Consider the following 21,942-nt stretch of genomic DNA (forward strand, 5'->3'; position numbering starts at 1 on the left):
GTGTCTCTTTCAATTCTGGTTTCCTTGGTGTGTATGCCCAGCAGTGGGATTGCTGGGTCATATGGCAGTTCTGTTTCTAGTTTTTTAAGTAATCTTCACACTGTTCTCCATAGTGGCTCTACCAGTTTTCATTCCCACCAACAGTGTAAGAGGGTTGCCTTTTCTCCACACCCTCTCCAACACTTATTGTTTGTAGACTTTTTGTAGGCAGGGCCTGGGCTTTTCTTTGCTAGGAAAATTTTGATTATTGATTTAATCTCTTTGCTTGCTATAGCTTTGTTCAGGTTTTCTATTTCTACTGGGTCAGTTTTTCTAATGGATGTGCTTTGAGGAATCTTTCCATTTGATCTAGGTTGTCTAATTTGTTTGGTGGGCAATTGTTCATAGTATTATCTCACAATCCTTTTTATTTCTATAAAGTTGGTAATAATATTGCCACTTTCATTTCTGATTCTAATAATTTGAGTATTCTTTCTTTTTTTCTCAGTGATTTCAGCTAAACTCAATTTTGTTGATCTTTTTGAAGAACCAAATTTTGGTTTTGTTGATTTTGTGTATTTATTTTCCATTCTCTACTTTTAAAATCACTGCTCACTATACTATTTCCTTCCTTCTGCTAGTTTCAGGTTTACTTTGTTCTTCATTTTCCAGTTTTGTTTTTTTTTTTTAGTTATACAGTCAGATTATGATTTGAAATGTTTTCTTCTTTTTTGGCTGTGCCACACCCAGCTTACAAGATCTTATTTCCTTAACCAGGGATTGAACCCAGGCCATGGGAGTGAAAACACTTGAGTCCTAACCATTGGACAGACAGGAATTCCCTCTTCTTTTTTTTTTAAATTTAATTTATTTTGTGTATTTATTTATTTATTGGCTACACTGGGTCTTTGTTGCTGTGCGTGGACTTTCCCTAGTTGCAGCAAGTGAGCTCTCTAGTTATGGTACAAGGGCCTCTCATTGTGGTGGCTTCCCTTGTTGCAGAACATGGGCTCTAGGGTGCATGAGCTTCAGTCGTGTGGCTCATGGGCTTAGCAGTTGTGGCACACAGGTTTAGTTGCCCCGTGGTATGTGGAATCTTCTCAGACTAGGGATTGAACTTGTGTCCCCTGCATTGGCAGGCAGACTCCCAACCACTGGACCACCAGGGAAGTCCCCTGAAAAACTCAAGGAGACTGCATTTGAAATAGTTTCAATTCTACTCTCTGTGGAGGACATTTGTTTTGTCACTCTGGCTGGCCCCCTCTGCCATAGGGGAAAGGAACTTGCCCTATTTAACATGGTTCTGCCATGTTCTACTGCCAATCACAGCTCTTTTTTCCTCTCTCTTGTATTTTAATACAGGTGTTTACAACTGTCTATTTTCCTTTGAGCATCGTTTTCATTGAATCCTGTAAGTTTGGGCATGTTGGATTTTTGTTTTCCTTCATCTCTAAGTTTCCTAACGTTTCTTATGATTTCTTCTTTGACCCATTGGTTGTCTTATTTAATTTCCACATACTTGTGAATTGTCCAGTTTTCCCTGTGTGAAGTTTTAGTTTTAGTCCATTTTGGGTGGAGAAGATACTTTATATGATTTAAGTCTTTTTAAATTTATTGAGATTTCTTTTGCGCTTTAACATATGACCTGTCATGGAGAATATTCTATGTGCACTTGAGAAGATTGAGCATTTTGTTGTTTTGGGGTGGAATATTCTTTATATGTCTGCTTGATCCAGTTGGTTTACAGTGTTGGTCAAGTCCTCTATTTCTATACTGATCTTTTGTTCTGGTTGTTCTATCCATTATTGAATCTGAGTTATTAAAATCTGTTAACTGTTGTTATAAAACTATTTCTTTCTTCATTTCTTCCTTCATTCCATCTGTCCATTTTTGCTTCATATTTTGTGGTCCTCTGTTGTTACGTATGTGTGTGTTTGTAATTGTTATATCTTGATGAATTAACCTTTTTGTTAATATATAATGGCCTTTGTCTCTTATAACAATTTTTTAAAATCTATTTTGTTTGATGTTAATGTAGACTGCTCCCCCAACCCTCTTTTGGTAAGTATTTTTTAAAATAATTTGGTAATTAAAATGGAATGCATTCTTCCATTCTTTCACTTTCTACCTATTTGTGTCTTTGAATCTAACATTAGTCACTTACAGACAGCATATACTTGGATCATGTTTTCCTTTATCCATTCTGTCAATCTCTGCCTTTTAATTGAAGAATTTTTTTATGTTTAAAATAGTTACTGATAAGGAAAAGCTCCTGCTTTTGTTTTCTTTTTTTTCCTACAGATGGGCATTATTTTATTTTTTTGTTTTCTATATGACTTTTTTGATAATTTCTTCCATTACTGACTTCTTTTGTGTTTAATTGATTTTTGTAGTTTCCTTAAATGTGAGACATTTTCATCGTTAATTCTTCACATATCCTTTCTGTACCTTTCTTTCCCTATTTCTGGGATTTATTTTATATATATTGATTTACTTAATGATGTTCCACTGGTCTCTAAGGCTTGGTCTTTTTTTTTCATTCTTTTTTCTTTTTGCTTCTCTGAATAACTTCAATGGCCCTCTCTTTAAATTTGCAGATTCTTTCTTCTGCCAGCTCAAATCTGCTATAAAGGTCTTCTACTGAAGTTTTCATTTCAGTTATTGTACTTTTAATTTCAGAATATCTGGTTCCTTTTTCTATAATTTCTGTCTCTTCACTGATATTCTCTATTTGGTGAAACATACTTCTTCTGGAGTGATGTCTATTGTTTCTATTAGCTCTTTGATTTATAATCTTTTTCAGTATCTGTGCTTCTTTAGGAACAGTTTGTGTTAATTTCCTTTTTTTCCCTTTATAAATAGGTCATATTTTCTTGTTTCTTTGAATGCCTTATTTTTTGTTGTTGCTGAAAACAACATTTTATTATAGTGGACCCTTGAGCAATGTAAGTTCTAATTGCATAGTTCAACTTGTACGTGGATTTTTAAAAATTAATACATACTGCAATACTATATAATCTGTGGCTGGTTGAATCTGCAAATGTAATACCATGGTCTGGAGGGCTAGAGTTATACACGAATTTCACCTGCACAGAGGATTGGCACTCATAGACCCCACTTTGTTCAAAAGTCAACAATATAATAATTTTGGAAATCAGATTCTTGTCTTTCCTCAGGGCTGTTGTTATTGCTTGCTGTGGGTTGTAGTTGCTTGTATATTTAGTGAGTTTTCTTAAATCATTTTTAAAAGATTGTGTTATTTGTAATTTGTGTTATTTGACTGTAAAATCTTGATTCCTTTAGCTTGTAGTTAGTTAGTGGTTTGGCAAATAATTTCTTTAATGCCTTAAGTCGCCTTTTTCTTAATTCAGCATACATTTAGTTGCTGTAAACCTCTGAGTATTTTCCAAAGTTAATTCTGACTCTCTCTCTCTTTTTTTGGCATTTCTGTGGAGGGACAGGTTCTTGGAGTTTCTTGCTTTGCCACTGTTGCATACATCTCCTCTCTGCTGATATTTTTTATTAGGATTTATGAACATGAAACTTTTTCTACTTATTTAGGACTTTGAATTTTTCTCTCAGCAATGTCTTATAGTTTTCATCATACAGGTCTTGAAGATATTTTATTACATTTGTACTTATGTTTTAAGCCATATATATATTTAAATTTTCTTCTTCTAATTCATCATGCTAGTATATATAAATACAGTGGGTTTTTTAAAATCATTTTTAAAATGTATTTATTTTTGGCTTGCTGGGTCTTTGTTGCTGTGGGGGCTTTTCTGTAGTTGCAGCGAGTGGGGGGCTACTTTTCATTGAATTGCGCAGGCTTCTTATTGCAGTGGCTTTTTTTTGTTGTGGAGCACAGGCTTCAGGGCCCTGAGCTTCAGTAGTTGTGGCACTTGGGCTCAATAGTTGCAGTTCCTGGGCTCTAGACCACAGGCTCAATAGTTGTGGCCAACGGGTTAGGTTGCTCCCTGGCATGTGGGATCTTCCTGGATCAGGGATCGAACTGGAGTCTCCTGCATTGGTGGGCAGATTCTTTACTGTTGAGGCACCAGGAAAGCCCATAAATACAGTGGTTTTTGTATGTTACCTTGAATCTTGAAAGCTTGCTAAGTTGACTTATTCTGTTACTTCTTGTAGATTCCTTAGGAAGTGCTACATATATAATTAGGTTATATGTGAATAAAGAGTTAACTCTTTTCATTATAATAAATGTGCCTTTTCTTTCTCTTGCCTCATAGCACTGACTAGGACCTCTACTCAATAATATTGAATAGAAGTGTAAAGTGGACATATTTGCCTTATTTCTGACCTTAAAGTGGAAAATATTCACCCTTTCACCATTGAGTATGATGTTGATTATAGATTTTGTGTAGATGTTCGTCCTTAGGTTGAACAAGTTCCTTTTTATTCCTAGTTTATTGAGAATTTTCATCATGAATTGGTGCTGCATTTTGTCAGTGCTCTTCTACCTCTATTGATAAAATGAATATAGTTTTTCTTTTTTAGTCTTTTAAATATGATGAATTAGTTACATTGATTGATTTTCTAGTATTAAACAAATCTTGCATTCTCAGGATAAACCTCACTTGATTATGATTTGTTATCTTCACACATTGCAGGATTTAATTTGCTAAAATTCTGTTAATGACTTTTGTATGTATGTTTTTGAGGGCCTATAACTTTTTTTTTCCTTCTTCGGTTTTAGTTGTAATGTCTTTGTCAGGTTTTGATGTGAGGATAATACTGGCTTATAAAATGAGCTGGAAAGTATTCTTTTCTGTTTTCTGGAAGAGTTCTGTAGAACTAGTGTTACTTCTTCCTCAAATATTTGGTAGAATTCACAATGAAACTATTTGAGCTTGGAACTTTTTAAAATGGTAAGTCTTTTATTATTATAGTGCTAAAATATACATAACATAAATTTTACCATTTTAACCATTTTTAGGCATACAGTTCAGTGACATTAAGTGTATTGATGGTGTGTACCAATACCACCATCTATCTTTAGAACTTTATAATCTTTCCAGACTGATTCTCTCTTTCCCTTAAAAAATACCCACCCCTGTTCCTCCTATCTTCCGTCTCCTGGTAACTACATTCTATTTCCTGTCTCTGTTAATTTGATTAATCTAGTTATGTCATATAAATGGCATCATACAAGGAATTCCCTGGCAGTCCACTGGTTATTACTCCATACCTTCACTGATGAGCATGTGGGTTCAATCTCTGGTCAGGGAACTAAGATCCCACAAGACTTGTGGCATGGCCAAAAAAAAGTGGAATCATACATTTGTCCCCCCCCCCCTTTTTTTTTTTTTTACTTATTTCACTTAGCATGTCTTTAGGGTTAATCCATATTGTGCCCTGACATAATTTCATTTCTTTTTAAGGCTGAATAATATTCTATTGAATGGATATACAGCAATTTGTTTGTTATTTATCCATTGACAAACAGTTGGGTTGTTTCTGCATTTTGTCTATTGTAAATAATGTTGCTGTGAACATGACAAAGTATACAAATACTTTGTCAAATCTTTACTTTCAGTTCTTTTATGTATATACCCAAAATTCAAATTGCTGGATTATATGGCAATTCTATGTTTAACTTTTTGAGGAAATGTCATACTGTTTTCCACAGTGACTGTCATTTTACATTCCAGCAGCAATGCACAAGGATTCTGATTTCTCCACATCCTAACCAACACTTAACTATTTTCTATTTTTGATAATTGCCATTCTAATGGGTATGAAGTTCTATCTCACTGTGATTTTAATTTCCATTTCTCTAACAGTTGGTATATGAGAGGTTTTAAAGCTATGAATTCAATTTTTTAAATGTATATACAGCTATTGAGGTTATTTATTTTTTTTATTTATTTTTGGCTGTTCTGGGTTTTCCTGGCTGCACGTGGGCTTTCTGTAGTTGCAGAGAGTGGGGGATACTCCTCCTTGTGGTATGCAGGTTTCTCACTGTGGTGGCTTCTCTTATTACAGAGCACAGGCTCTAACTGCACAGGCTTCTGTAGTTGTAGTGCGTGGGCTGATTAGGTGTGACTTGAGGGTATAGAGTGCTGGCTCAGTAGTTATAACACACAGGCTTAGTTGCCACATAGCATGCAGGATCTTAGAGCAGGGATTGAACTCATGTCCCCTGCATTGGCAGGTGTATTCTCAACCACTGTACCACCAGGGAAGCCCCTACTTATTTCTTCTTGAGTGAAACTTGGTAATTTGTATGTGAAGAAATTTCTGTTTAGTCTAAATTATTGAATTTATCACATAGTTGTTGATAACATTGCCTTATTAATTTGTATCTGTAGTATCTGTAGTGATGTTGTCTCTTTCATTCCAGATATTGGTGTGTATGTGTATGTGTGCACTAAGTTGCTTAAGTTGTGTCTAACTCTTCATGACTCTATGAACTGTAGCCTGCCAGGTTTCTCTGTCCATGGGATTCTCCAGGCAAGAATATTGGAGTGGGTTGCCATTTCCTTCTCCATGGGGTCTTCCCAAGCCAGGGATCGAACCAGTGTCTCATATCTCCTGCATTGACAGGTTCTTTACCACTCGCACCACGTGGGAAGTCCCCCAGATAGTGATCATTTGTGTTTCTATTGTTTCAATTCTTTACCTATTTTTTCTTTTGTTGATTCATGCTTTTTTCTTTGTTATTCTATTTCTTCTCCTTACTTTGGATCAAATTTGCTTCTCTTTTTTAAGTTCCTTATTATTGAAGAATCTTATGGTGGATCACTGGTTTTACATCTTTTTTCTAATATAAGCACATCTACTACACTCTATTGATCATTGAAACCATTCTTAATACAACGAAGAGGGAACTACACAAGGGTGTGAATACCACAGGGTGGGATCTGTGGAGGCCATCTTGGAGTCTGGGTTCTCCAAGTTGATTCTAACTTGTCTATTATTAGGTTTAATGTCATTACTGGTCCTGTTCCTTGTGATAAAATGTGAGCATTAATAGTCTATGGTGTGCAATAGCAAAACAGCTACTTAGAAGTATTACCTGTAGACACTACAGTTAAATGCGTATAGAAGACAAGCCTTTTGGTAACCAGGTAGTTGCTGCCATAAAACATGTTGAAGTCTAGGATATAATAGGGTTTATTGATTGTTGTTGCTAAGTATGCTGGACAATGTTTGGAAAGAAAATGGTTAGATGAGGACTTTGAATTCTCAAGTCAAGATCCACCTAAGGAATCTATTAGGTTGATGAAAAGGTAATTTCAGTTTTACACCGTGAATTTTAAATCATTATAACTAGGCTTAAATACATCTTTATTAATCAAAATAGGAACCATTTTAATCAATATATTTTTGCCCACAATAAATAAGATTGTTTATTCATAAGTAGCATAAAGTAGCATAAAAAAGCAAGTAGCATAAAAATCCATGCTTTTGGGATTTGATGAACTCTTGGAAAGCATGTTCTGCCTCCTGCTGATTGTAGGAATGTTTTCCTTGCAAAAAGTTGTCGAATGGGGAACACATGTACACCCATGGCTGATTCATGTCAATGTATGGCAAAACCCACTACAATATTTTAAAGTAATTAGCCTCCAATTAAAATAAATAAATTAATTTTTAAAAAAGTTGTCAAGATGCTTGAAGAAGTAGTAGTCAGTTGGCGAAAGTCTGGTGAGTATAGTGGATGAGGCAAAACTTCGTAGTCTAGTTCATTTGACTTTTGAAGCGTTGGTTGTGTGACATGCAGTCACGAGTTGTTATGGAGAAGTATTGGGCTCATTCCGTTGACCAATGTCGGCTGCAAGCATTGCAATTTATGGTGCATTTCATCAATCAGCTGAGCATACTTCTCAGATGTAATGGTTTTGCTGGGATTCAGAAGGCTGTAGTGGATCAGATGGGCAGCAGGCCACCAAACAATGACCATGACCTTTTTTTGGTGCAAGTTTGGCTTTGGAGCTTCTTCTCAGTCCAACCACTGAGCTGGTCTTTACCAGTTTTATAAAATCCACTTTTTATCACACGTCACAATCTGATCAAGAAATAGTTCATTGTTGTGTAGAACAAGAGAAGACAAATGTAAAATAGATAGCCAATGGGAATTTGCTATGTGACTCAGGGAACTCAAACCAGGACTCTGTAACAACCTTAGAGGGGTGGGATGGGGAGGGAGGTTCAAGAAGAAGGAGACATAGGTATACCTATGGCTGATTCATGTTGATACGTGGCAGAAACCAACACAATATTATAGAGCAATTACCCTACAATTAAAAATAAATAAATTTATTTAAATACAAATACATTTAACTGTAAAAAGAAAAAAAAAGAGAAGACAACACTTCAGAACGACGATTTTTTTTATTTTTAGTCAGCTCATGAGGCACCCACTTATTGAAATTTTTTACCTTCCCAATTTGCTTCAAATGCAGAATGATTATAGAATAGTCAATGTTGAGTTCTTGGGCAACTTCTGTAGTTGTGAGATGATCAGCCTCGATGATGACTCTCAATTTGTTGTTGTCAACTTCAGATAGCTAGCCACTGTGCTCCTGATATTCAAGGCTCTCATCTCCTTTGCAAAACTCCTTGAAACACCACTGTACCATACATTCGTTAGCAGTTCCTAGGCCAAATGTGTTGTTGATGTTGCAAGTTGTCTCTGCTGCTATGATCCATTTTGAATGGGAATAAAAAAATTGTTCGAGTTTGCTAACATCATTTCTGTAGTCTAAAATAAATATAAAATAAACAGCAAATAATAAGTCATTAGCAAAAAAATAAAATAAAGCAAGAAATGCATGTTAAAATGATGTATAATATAACCACATTTATTTAAGAATGTATTCCATTGCTTGTGTGCTAAGCTGCTTCAGTCGTGTCTGACTCTTTGTGACCCTATGGCCCATAGCCCACCAGGCTTCTCTGACCATTGGATTCTCCAGGCAAGAATACTGGAGTGGGTTGTCGTGCCCTCCGCCAGGGGATCTTCCCGACCCAGGGATCAAATCAGCGTCTCCTGCACTGTAGGCCGATCCCCCTATCCACACATACTGTACTCTTTTTCCTCCTAGTAAACTTGTCTTATTTCACTACTTTCCATCTTTGCAGGAATTCTTTTCTGCAAAGCCAAAGAGTCAGGGCCTTGTCACTGACACTGGTCTAGTGGTTAGGCTATGATGCTCTCACCATCGAGACCTTACTTCAGTCACCCAGGTACAGAAGCGCTCTCACCATTGAGACCTTACTTCAGTCACCCAGGTACAGAAGCCTTGCTTCAAGCTGCTGCAGACCAAGGGCACCTGAGATCATATTTGGTGCCGCAACCTGTATGTTGGGAAATCAAGGGAAGGATTTCCTGGATGTTATTCCTAAACTGCGTCCCCACCAGTGCCAACCCACTGCTGTCTGTGTCAGACAAAATGGTCAGACAAGGGACTTCCCCAGTGGTCCAGTGGTTAAGAATTTGACTTTCAGTGTAGGGGACACAAGTTCCATCCCTGATCAGGGAATTAAGATTGTATATGCCCCAGGGCAACTGAGCCCACACACCGCTCGCTACTTCTGAGCCTGCACACCACAACAGAGCTTGCTGTGTGATGCAGCGAAATCCTGCGTGCGTGACTAAGGCCTGATGCCACCAAAGACGTATTTTTAAAATTTCTATGACATTTAAAAACTTTATTATGTTTTTTCTTATTTTGTCTAGCTCACTTTGAATTTCACCCTGTACTCAGCTGTGTCCCTCTTTATCCCAGTTTTTTGTCTTATCTCTGCTTTTATCTCTTATTTCCTATCTGTATTTTCTTATGTGCTAAAGCAGACACTGTTGAAAACTTCTCTGTTGCAGTCAGTATTTTTGAAGAGCATGTCATTCTTAAAAGGGCATAGTGCCTTTTTAAACACTACGTTCTTTTTCCTGTATGTTATAAAATGTCTTCCTTAGACCAATCCTTTTTGTACTAATATTACCTTATTCTTGAATTAGAGTTCTAACCAGACCTAGCATATGCTTCCTACTCCTGAAAATTTCTTGTTTCCCTCAGTGATCACCTAAATACCATCAGAATGATACTCTCAATCTTTCTTTCTTTTCAGCTCAAGACAACACAGTTTATTATTAAACTATTATTATTATTAAATAATTATCTTACACTTGTGAATGTCAAAAGTCCAAAATCAGTCTCAGTAGGCTAAAATGGAATGATGCTCTTTTAAATGAAAAGACTTATTTTCAGTTTATGATTGAGCTAGACACCTTAAGGAAATGAAGAGAAAATCAGAGCCATTGGGGTTCCCTGGTGGTCCAGTGGTTAAGAATCTGCCTGCAAATGAAGGGGACGAGGGTTTGATCCCTGGTCTGGGAAGATCCCATGTGCCATGGACCAGCTAAGCCCGTGTGCCACAACTATTTAACCTATGCTCTTGAGCCGACATACCGGGCTGCTGTGCTGAAATTACTGAAGCCTGCACCTGGAGCCTGTGCTCCACAACAAGAGAAGCCACGACAGTAAGAAGCCCGTGTACCACAAGCAGATAGTAGCCCCTGCTCACCCCAAATAGAGAAAGCCCGAATGCAGCAACAAAGACCCAGTGCAGCCAAAGATAAATTAATTAAAATTAAGAAAGAAAGAAAATCAGAGCCATTACTGCAAATGTGATATAGTTTATAAATACTTCAGAGCCTCTTTGAAAAATAATTTGCCTTCAAAGAGAAAAATGCCAACATAGTTGAGTGTGAGGACTCTATTTTTACCTGTATGAATACCCCCCAAACCCTGCTCTTGTTTTTAAGCAGGAGGGAATGTCTTACCTCAGCATCTATGACTGTTAACTTTATTTTCTTCTGAATAGCTTATAATATTCATTTGCCTTTACAATTTATATATTTAAATGATGAATGGCCAAGGATCTTTGAAGCCATGACTTCCCTCTCTATGTTAATATAACTCGTCTTTCAAGAAATTTTAACTACCTTCCATGACTGTAATACTTATTTTAGGTCTATCAAGATCACTTTCGTTATTATTGAACTATAGTAGCTGTGCTTCTCTAATGAACAAGAACATTTATTTATTTCCTTTATTGATAGAAATTGGTTGAGTAGTCTATTAACATACCATTTTGCTGATGCTTTAGATGTGAATGTCGTCCGTAATAGCAGTCCTTATAAAATCTTGTTTTGCTCCTTTTTTTCTGTTCTTATAGAATAAAAATATTCAGCCTATAAAATTTCCAATTAAACATCAGCAGGAAGTGAAAATTTATTTTCCTATCAAGCTTACACCTAACTTTCTGGCATTTCCTCATCACCCCATGGGAATGTTGTATCGTTATAAAGTACAGGTATGATATACTAGAATGAGAATTCATAAATAAATCAGTTTCTCTGATAGCTTAATTAATTGAAATTTAGTTAATGTTAAATTTTATTTCCCCCTAATCCTAGTGTATAACTCAGTTTTGGGTGACAACCAAATCATGAGTACTCTTGAAAACTGTCATCCTAACAAGACTTGGTGTACTTTCTGTCTCTCTTCCATATATCCTTTCCTTGTGAGTTTTATAGTTTTGTCAAGCTCTCTTGTGCTCTTCCTTTTTTACATCTTGTGATACTACCATTACATAATCTCCCTTTAGTATTTCCATTGCCCACATCATCTCTGTTTAGTGTTTCCCTCTCCCATTTAGCTACTTTCGTATGGCATCACAGTTTTCTTAATGTTCCAGAAATAAATTATTGGGTAGTTTTATTATTTCCTAAACTTTATTTCACCAGATTTCACATCTCCACTTAAATTCCATTTTCGCCCTTATACTAATTAAATGTAAGCTTGTATTTTCTTCATAGGTAGAAGGTGGCAGTGGCAACTTTACCTGGGCCTCTTCTAATGAAACAGTGGCCATGGTAACCACTAAAGGAGTGGTGACAGCAGGTCAGGTGAGGGGAAACAGCACTGTTTTGGCCCGAGATGTCCAAAATCCCTTTCGATATGGGGAAATTAAGGTGAGCAACTTTCCAAACAATCTTCATACCTCCTCTGAGACAGTGTTGTCTAAATTTAATTATAGTAACGCATTAAAATGTTTTTCCTTTTCAAGCTGATTATTTTAAAATGATCCTCAGGAGTTCCTTAGTTGCCCAGTGGTTAGGACTTTGCGCTCCCACTGCAGGCGACACAGGTTTGGTCTCTGGTCGAGGAACTACGATCTTGCATGCCGCAGTGGTGCAGCCAAAAATAAAGAAAGAAAATAATGCTCAAATTCAGTCTTACAGTACATATTTCTTAAATATTCCTGGACCTGGGTTGAGTCCTGCTTTACTTAGTAACCAATTATTTAATGTCTGTATTTGTTTCTTCATCTTTAAAATGGGGATAATTATAGTATCTGCCTCAAAGGGTTATTGTCAGAATTAAATGAGATGGTGTTTACACCTGTGCTGGGAATATATTCACTACTTAATGTTATCTATTTTGTTACTGTATTTTGTTGTTATTATCATGAATTTATCATGTATATGAACTTTATAGATACTTTATTTCTAGTCTCATTTTTTTGTTGTCTATCTTGCTTCTATAAGATTGAACTACTTTTTACTATGTTATATAACCATTTTCTATTTTCTCCCACTTTTAATAAACATTTTAATAAACATTTATGTTGTCTTTCCCTGCAGACTACTTAGCATGTGTGTTATCATTCAGTGAATATTTATTGAATACTAATGAGGTACTTAATACCATACTAGGTATCATAGGACATTCAAAGAAATAACATATCATCCCTACTTTAAAGAATCTGAAGTCTAGGAAGATACATTAATGTGAAAAGTTAAATAACATTTTTAGAAAGTGATATTTGAGGTATTTTAAAGCAGTATATGATTTAAAGCTACTTGAATTATAGAGCAAAAGTACTATTAGTTAATAAAAGAAAATCCTTGTGGATATGACTAGTCGAGGCTATCATGAAGAGGTTGGAACTTGAATAAGACTTTGAAGGATGGAGCCAACCTAAGGCTTAAGGGTCAGACTCAACTTGCTGCCTTTCTAGTAAATAAAGTTTTATCAGAACACAGTCATTCATTTATGTATCCTCTATAGCCACTGTCAGGCAACAAGTACAGATTTGGGTAGTTTACAAGATCATGTGATCCCCAAAGCCAAAAATATTTTCTCTCTGGCCCTTTAGAGAGCATTGCTGACCTCTGCTGTCAACAGTGGGAAGCCAAGGACTTCCCTGGTGGTTCAGTGGCTAAGACTCCACGCTCTCAAAGCAAGGGGCCCAGGTTCTATCCCTGTTCAGGGAACTAGATCCTTTATGTTGCAACTAAAGATTCCACATGCTGCAACTAAAGACACATATAAACAGTGACCAAAAAAAGACTCTCTTCTTTTTCAGAAGAAAAAACAGAAATATTTTAGAAATATTTATTTCTAAAAATAATTTTAGAAAACAAAGTTATTCTGTTTTCTAAACTCTTGTAATGCTTATCATTTTCTACTAATAGTTTAATTTATTTAAATGTTTACTCCCCTTTAAAAAGTCCATTCAGGCTGCTATAACAAAATACCATAGATTGGGTGGCTTATAAACAACAGAAATTGATTTTTCAATGGTTTTAGAGACTGGAAAGTCCAGAATCAAGGCACCAATAGATTCAGTGTCTGGTGAGGAAAATCATTCTGCTTCATAGTTCAGTTCAGTCGCTCAGTCGTGTCCAACTCTGCAACCCCATGAATCACAGCACCCCAGGCCTCCCTGTCCATCACCAACTCCCGGAATTCACTCAAACTCATGTCCATCGAGTCGGTGATGCCATCCAGCCATCTCATCCTCTGTCGTCCCCTTCTCCTCCTGCCCCCAGTCCCTCCCAGCATCAGAGTCTTTTCCAATGAGTCAACTCTGCATGAGGTAGCCAAAGTATTGGAGTTTCAGCTTCAGCATCAGTCCTTCCAGTGAACACCCAAGACTGATCTCCTTTAGGATGGACTGGTTGGATCTGCTTGCAGTCCAAGGGACTCTCAAGAGTCTTCTCCAACACCACAGTTCAAAAGCATCAATTCTTCGCACTCAGCTTTCTTTACAATCCAACTCTCACATCCATACATGACCACTGGAAAAACCATAGCATTGACTAGACAGACCTTTGTTGGCAAAGTAATTATCTCTGCTTTTCAATATACTATCTGCTTCATAGAAGACTATATTTTTTGCCTTAACCGCATATGGCAGAAGGGACTAGGGAGCCCCAGGGGTTCCTTGTTTAAGGGCATTAATTCCATTTGTGGGAACTCCACTCTCAGGACCTAACCACCTCCCAAAGGCCCCATCTCCTAATACCATCACTTTGGGGGTTAGAATTTCTACATATGAATTTGGAGGGAGACCTTCAAACTACAGCAAAAAAGAGAAAAAAAAAAGATTTTTTTAAGATATCAAGAAAGAGTGTTCTATATCAGAGGTCAGCAAACTTTTTATATAAAAAAGATCAGATAGTAAATGTGTTAGTATTTATCGGCCACATACAGTCTTTATCTCATAGTTGTTTGTCATTATTGCTTTTTATTTTACAACACTTTAAAAGACCATTCTTAGTTTACAAAAGTCAAGAAAATTGTGCAATCCTCATATTTTGGCAGACTCCCACTGAGAGGTATTACATGCCTTAGAGAAGTTGATTGATTAAGGAATGAAGTGAGTGACAGATTCAGCACCTAACACACACACACAAACACCCATATATGCATATAAATGGTACATAGTTTCTGTTTTTATATGCAAAGCACATGTGTATATATATATATGTTATATATATGTATATTTAAATATTTAAGGAATGCTTTTGTCTAAGATTTTCCTAATGTAACTTTCTTGAAAGATTAATTTTTTCCCCCTCAGATACATGTTCTGAGACTGAACAAGATGGAACTGTTACCATTTCATGCTGATGTAGAGATTGGCCAGATTATAGAAATCCCCATTGCAATGTATCATGTAAATAAGGAAACCAAAGAGGCCATCACATTCACAGACTGCTCTCATTTATCCTTGGATTTGAACATGGATAAGCAAGGAGTCTTTACTCTTCTCAAAGAAGGTAAGAGTAGGCTTTTTATTTTTCCCTTTCTTTGTCTTTGAATTAAAGGACCAATCAACAATTCAGAAACTATGAATTATAGTCTAAATTCACATACTGGGGGTTCCATAGTGGTCTAGTGATTGAGACTCTGGGCTTTCACTGCCAAGGGCCTGGTTTTAGTCCCTGGTGGTCTTCCCTAGTGGCTCAGATGATAAAGCATCTGCCTGCAATGAGGGAGAACCAGGTTCAATCCCTGGGTCAGGAAGATCCCCTGGAGGAGGAAATGGCAACCCAGTCCAGTACTCTTGCGTGGAAAATTCCATGGATGGAGGAGCCTGGTAGGCTACAGTTCATGGGGTTGTAAAGAGTCAGACACGACTGAACAACTTCACTTTCTTTCTTTTGGGGAACTAAGATCCCACAAGCTGCAAGTTGCAGCCAAAAAATTTAAAAGTTAAATTCACATATTACCTTTCTTTATAATACTTTTATTTATTCTGTCAACTGCCTTAGGTATTATAATGTGATGTTAGAAACAAAGGCACAGAAATAGAATAAAATGTCCAGAGTTCATTGTGGCCAGACAATATCAGTTTTTAGTAATATCAAGGCCTTCTCTTTCCAGCTGCAAGCTCTTTTCTTCTTTCTTTCTTTAATTATGTACTATACCTCTTTCTAAGAGGAATTTAGTGCCATCTAATTTATATATATATTAAATTTATTCTAAAAAAGAAAATATCTTTTTAATAAGAAAAGAATATGAATAAGCTATTCATAAAGATCAGTATCATTTACTGTTACAGAACTTCATACTTGATCCTGATCACCATTGTTTTATCAGTAATAATGACAGTAGTAGCATCTAACATTTATTTGGCATTTACTATTTGCCAGGCTCTATTATGAATACTTTTCACATATTAACTCATTTAATTTTCACAATACATCATCTCTGACTCTTGCGACCCCATAGACTGTGGCCTGCCAGGCTCCTCTGTCCATGGGATTCTCCAGGCAAGAATACTGGAGTGGGTTGCCATTTCCTTCTCCAGGGGATCTTCTTGACCCAGAAATCGAAGCCAGGTCTCCTGCATTGCAGGCAGATTCTTTACCAACTTACTTACAAGGGTACAAGGGAAGCCCTATACATCCATAAGGTTGATATCAACTTGGACTTCTCTTTTACCCTTGCTAATTATGCTGTATAATATCTCTCAGCTCACCTCAGTTCTTAGGTTCCCCATTTTTGTTACTAAGTCACTTCAGTCGTGTCCGACTCTGTGCGACCCCATAGACGGCAGCCCACCAGGCTCCCCTGTCCCTGGGATTCTCCAGGCAAGACTACTGGAGTAGGTTGCCATTTCCTTCTCCAATGCATGAAAGTGAAAAATGAAAGTGAAGTCTCTCAGTTGTGCCTGACTCTTCGCGACCCCATGGACTGCAGCCTACCAGGCTCCTCAGCCCATGGGACTTTCCAGGCAAGAGTACTGGAGTGGGGTGCCATTGCCTTCCACATTTTTAGGCCTTCATTATCTCTCACTGAGACTGTAACAATATCCTCCTAATTCTTCTTGCCTTTGATAATCATGGCTACAAGATAGATCTTCATGAAACTCAATTTCAATATTAATTTTCCTGCTCAAAAATTTTGAGAAGCTTTTCATTGCCACTGGACAACAGCCAAAATCCTTTTAGTATTCAAGGCCCTCTACAATATAACCCAGCCTACTTTTTGGAACTTCATTTGGAACTTTATATGAAGTTTTGACCTCATATAAACCTATATGCAGGTCAGGAAGCAACAGTTAGAACTGGACATGGAACAACAGACTGGTTCCAAATAGGAAAAGGAGTACGTCAAAGGTGTATATTGTCACCCTGCTTATTTAACTTATATGCAGAGTACATCATGAGAAACGCTGGGCTGGAAGAAGCACAAGCTGGAATCAAGATTGCCCGGAGAAATATCAGTAACCTCAGATATGCAGATGACACCACCCTTATGGCAGAAAGTGAAGAGGAACTCAAAAGCCTCTTGATGAAAGTGAAAGAGGAGAGTGAAAAGTTGCCTTAAAGCTCAACATTTAGAAAACAAAGATCATGGCATCTGGTCCCATCACTTCATGGGAAATAGATGGGGAAACAGTGGAAACAGTGTCAGACTTTATTTTGGGGGGCTTGAAAATCACTGCAGATGGTGATTGAAGCCATGAAATTAAAAGACGCTTACTCCTTGGAACAAAAGTTATGACCAACCTAGATAGCATATTGAAAAGCAGAGACACTTTGCCAACAAAGATCCATCTAGTCAAGGCTATGGTTTTTCCAGTGGTCATGTATGGATGTGAGAATTGGACTGTAAAGAAAGCTGAGCACCGAAGAATTGATGCTTTTGAACTGTGGTGTTGGAGAAGACTCTTGAGAGTCCCTTGGACTGCAAGGAGATCCAACCAGTCCATTCTAAAGGAGATCAGCCCTGGAATTTCTTTGGAAGGAATGATGCTAAAGCTGAAACTCCAGTACTTTGGCCACCTCATGCGAAGAGTTGACTCATTGGAAAAGACTCTGATGCAGGGAGGGATTTGGGGCAGGAGAAGGGGACGACAGAGGATGAGATGGCTGGATGGCATCACCGACTCGATGGACGTGAGTTTGAGTGAACTCTGGGAGTTGATGATGGACAGGGAGGCCTGGTGTGCTGCAATTCATGGGGTCGCAGAGTCGGACACGACTGAACTGAACTGAACTGAAATATAGTTAAAATTTCCCATGTATTTCTTTCATATATGCATTTGTATCTTATTTATATTTCTATCTTTGTTCATTTGTCAGCTTAAGATACCCTCTTCTACATATCTAAGGGGGCTTCCCAGGTTGCTCAGTGGTAAAGAATCTACCTGCCAATGCAGGAGACACAGGAGACATGAGTTCAATCCCTGGGTTGGGAAGATCCCCTGGAGGAGGAAATAGCAACCCACTCCAGTATTCTTGCCTGGAGAATCCTATGGAAAGAGAAGCCATGGGGTTGCAAAGAGTCAGACATGACTGAGAGACTGAGCATGCACGCAGATATATAAACCTTTCTTGATCTTTCCAGCTAAAAATAATTATTCTGTTTTCTAAACTTTTGTAATGCTTATCATTTTCTACTAATAGTTTATTTAAATGTTCACTCCCCTTTTAAACTATATGTGCCTTGAGGTCAGGATTCTTGTTCATATTTGTATCCTTATCTTACATAGAATTGTGTCTTACATGATATAAATCTGTTAATAGAAAGAACATACTTTTATATATCAACTTAATATAAATAATTGGTACATAATAGTGTATGAGATTAAGAATTTTTTGATATATTAAAATTCTTATATTTCTATAGACTGATTTCCTTGAAGATTGATTGCTTATTACCCTACTAAAGTCATTTTTTGATTTTCAGGTATTCAAAGACCAGGACCAACACACTGTTCTAGTACACATATAGCAGCCAAATCTCTTGGCCATACTTTGGTAACCGTTAGTGTGACTGATTATGAAGAGTACTTGGAAAGCAGTGCCACATTTGCTGCTTATGAACCCCTAAAGGTGAGATAGTTCATTCTAAGGAATTGGCATATCTTTTCATGGACCCTACTATGTCCACCTGGGGACTTCAGCAGCTATCTGTGATCTCTATTAAAGATCAGTGATATTTGTGTTCTTCCTTACTCAACACTCTCTTGTTTCTAGATCTACAGCACCCTCATCAAATTTCAGTATCACAAAGGTTATGCTCTTACGTTTCTGCCACAGAAATATTTACAAGTTGTATCAGCAAATTTTAGATATTCCCCTTTCTTTCCTCTTTTTTAACTGAGGTATAAAAAAATTATTAGTAAAGTACAGTAATCTTAAGTTATTATTTGAATTTTCACATATGTATATATCTTTGTAACACTACCCTGCATAAGATATAGAATATTAGTGTACTGTATTTTTTGAACTTTGATGTTGGAGAAGACTCTTCAGAGTCCTTTGGACTGCAAGGAGATCAAACCAGTCAATGCTAAAGGAAATCAGTCCTGAATATTCAATGAAAGGATTGATGCTGAAGCTGAAACTCCAATACTTTGGCCACCTTATGCGAAGAACTGACTCATTGGAAAAGACCCTGATGCTGGGAAAGATTGAAGGCAGGAGGAGAAGGGGACAACAGAGGATTAGATGGTTGAATGGCATCACTGACTCGATGGACATGAGTTTGAGTAAGCTCCAGGACCTGGTGAACAACAGCGAAGCCTGTTGTGCTGCAGTCCATGGGGTCGCAAAGAGTCGGACACAACTTAGCAACTGAAGAACTGATTAGTATACTCTCTTTTGAAGAACTCTGAAAGAAAGCCTTCCATACCAGGGAGAGAAATCAATTATCTTTTTACCCTTTATACTTATGAATTCTCAGCACAACAGTCATTATTTTGGACCCCAAAGACTGGCCATTAAAATTGGGAGATTATGACAGGTGGCAGTTCAAAATAAAGGTAGATAGAGCCTGGCATGCTTTCTACATATTTGAATCCTTCAGGAACTAAAATGGATGTCTACAAGTTCTTGCTGATACATACTGACAAACCTGACTCAATGCCTCTTGCAAAGAGGAGGCATCCATAGAGGAAATGTTAACATTGGTGAAAGAAGCAAGATAAGCTGTTAATTTGAAAAAGGTAACTTGTTCATTAAAATTTGCATTTTTGAGTTGGCCTCTTTGTACATTGTACAGCCTACTTATTTATTTATTTTTGGCTGTACTGGGTCTTTGTTGCTGCATGCAAGCTTTCTCAGGGCTACTGTTTGTTGTGGTATGCAGGCTTCTCATTGTGGTGGCTTCTCTTGTTGCAGAGCACAGGCTCTAGGCCCTTGGGATTCAGTGGTTGCTGCACATGAGCTCAGTGGTTGTGGCACATGGCCTTAGTTGCCCCACAGCACATGGGATCTTCCCGGACCAGGGATTGAACCCGTGTCCTCTGCACTGGCAGGTGGATTCTTAACCACTGGACCACCAGGGAATTCCCTAGTCTCGATTAAACATACAGTCTGGGCATATTTCATTCACCCTCTTAGTGGTTGAATTATCCTTCTTGCCTAATTAAGTGAGAGTGCTTGGCTGCAGCTCATTGTCATTTTATAAGGTTTTGTCTTAGTTTTATCATTATCCTTACCCTAATTTTATATTTACTGAATGTCTCACAAATCAGATCTCCTCTAAATGAAAACTCTCCTTAAAAGAAGTAAGATGATTTTCTATTTCTACCTAGTTCTTTGGTCATATATATTTTTTTAGCTGCTGAAAAATACATGTATGTTTTACTTTTGTTATCAATATTATGTTTTAGTACATTATATAGTTCTCAGTTTGTCCTTATGTATCTGTCCAATTCAGTTGATCTGATTAGTTTTAGACTATATACATCTAGGAACAAGGAATAACTCCAGTTTTGCTTTCTCAGGGAAACTTTCCGTGAAGCCTCTGACTAGTTTAATTTCTTCTATTTGAGGTTTGTTTTGGCACTCTCTGCTGTGCCTTTTTGTAACACTCATTATACTCTTTACCTACTTCAGATCTGTCTTTTCCAGACTATTAGCTTCACTGTGAGGCAGGGCTTTATATTGGCTTTCTGTTGATATTACTATATCACCAGTAGGCCATCAATGAATACTTACTTAATTGAATTATGTATACATTTTCAAGAGAATACTGCCATTAGAGGAATTTTAATGTTAATAGTATTCAGTATATATGAATATGTGAATATTAAGTATATATGAATCATATATATATGATTGACTAGTTCAGAGAAGAAATACTAAAACATAGTTTGCTTACATTTTTGAAATGATTGCTTCAACTATATATTTCATTTTGCAACTTAGTCATTGTTATAGACACTGTGTGCCATACAAAACTAACCTACACTTTGAGAATACTCCATTCCTCTAAAACCAGTTTCCTCATCTATAAGTAGAATACAACTCCTCTGGATACTGGAGTGAATAATACCTGTCTTGACTACCTCTTAGGTGAGAGTTCTTTGAGAAACAGATGAACTGTATAGATGTATTATATTCAGATTTTTATGATGAGAATTCTTTGATACTTCAGTAAAATATCCACTTAAGATTCTTATACAAGGACTTCTCTGGTGGTCCAGTGGGTTGAGAATGCGCCTGCCAATGTAGGGACTAGAGTTCAACCCCTAGTCTGGGAAGATCCCATATGCTGCTGGGCAATTAAGCCTGTGTGCCGCAACCACTGAGCCCACGTGCTGCAACTGCTGGAGCCTGTGCACCTAGAGCCCATGCTCCGCAACGAGAGAGCCCATTGCAATGAGAAGCCTGCACACTGCAGCCAGAAATAAAAAATAAAATTCTTATGCAATGTGACAGATGGTACCTAGACGTTGTGATTATTTTACGGTGTATACAAATATCAAATCATTATGGTGCACACCTGAAACAAGTATAATGTTATATGCCAACTAGACTTCAAGTTTTTAAAAGAAGAAAAAATGTTTATGCAGTTATTTATTCAAATGCCTCTTATGTGTCCAACATCATACTAAATTCCACTGAGGAAGAGAGATTCTTTTAAAAATTTGGGGTATACAAGAATCTTTTCTCTTAAGTTTATGTAACTAGAGAGTTAAGAAGAATTATCAGATGTATATTTATGAAGATTTGACACATTTAAATAGCATAAGGGAATAAATAAGTATACAGATGAATGGTAGTGATAAATACTATAGGAGCTTAGAGAATATAGAAGTAGTTGTGGTCTGGAATCATTAGACAAATTAATGGCTAGGGTGACACATGAATTTGGTTGAATGATAGGTGGGATCCAAATTAGA

At 37.1% G+C, this 21,942-nt stretch overlaps 1 protein-coding gene across 1 annotated transcript in view; it reads left to right on the forward strand.

The window, feature by feature from the left end:
- NUP210L (nucleoporin 210 like) overlaps positions 1-21,942 on the forward strand; it is a 99,028-nt gene that overhangs the window by 30,958 nt on the left and 46,128 nt on the right. Inside the window, exons 11-14 of the mRNA XM_006044159.4 lie at positions 11,182-11,319; positions 11,825-11,980; positions 14,878-15,076; positions 18,498-18,643. Of these exons, the coding sequence (XP_006044221.4) occupies positions 11,182-11,319; positions 11,825-11,980; positions 14,878-15,076; positions 18,498-18,643 (639 nt within the window). The remainder of the gene's footprint in view (positions 1-11,181; positions 11,320-11,824; positions 11,981-14,877; positions 15,077-18,497; positions 18,644-21,942) is intronic.

The sequence above is a fragment of the Bubalus bubalis genome, chromosome 6 (genome assembly GCF_019923935.1).
Source record: "Bubalus bubalis isolate 160015118507 breed Murrah chromosome 6, NDDB_SH_1, whole genome shotgun sequence".
Classification (NCBI taxonomy): Eukaryota; Metazoa; Chordata; class Mammalia; order Artiodactyla; family Bovidae; genus Bubalus; species Bubalus bubalis.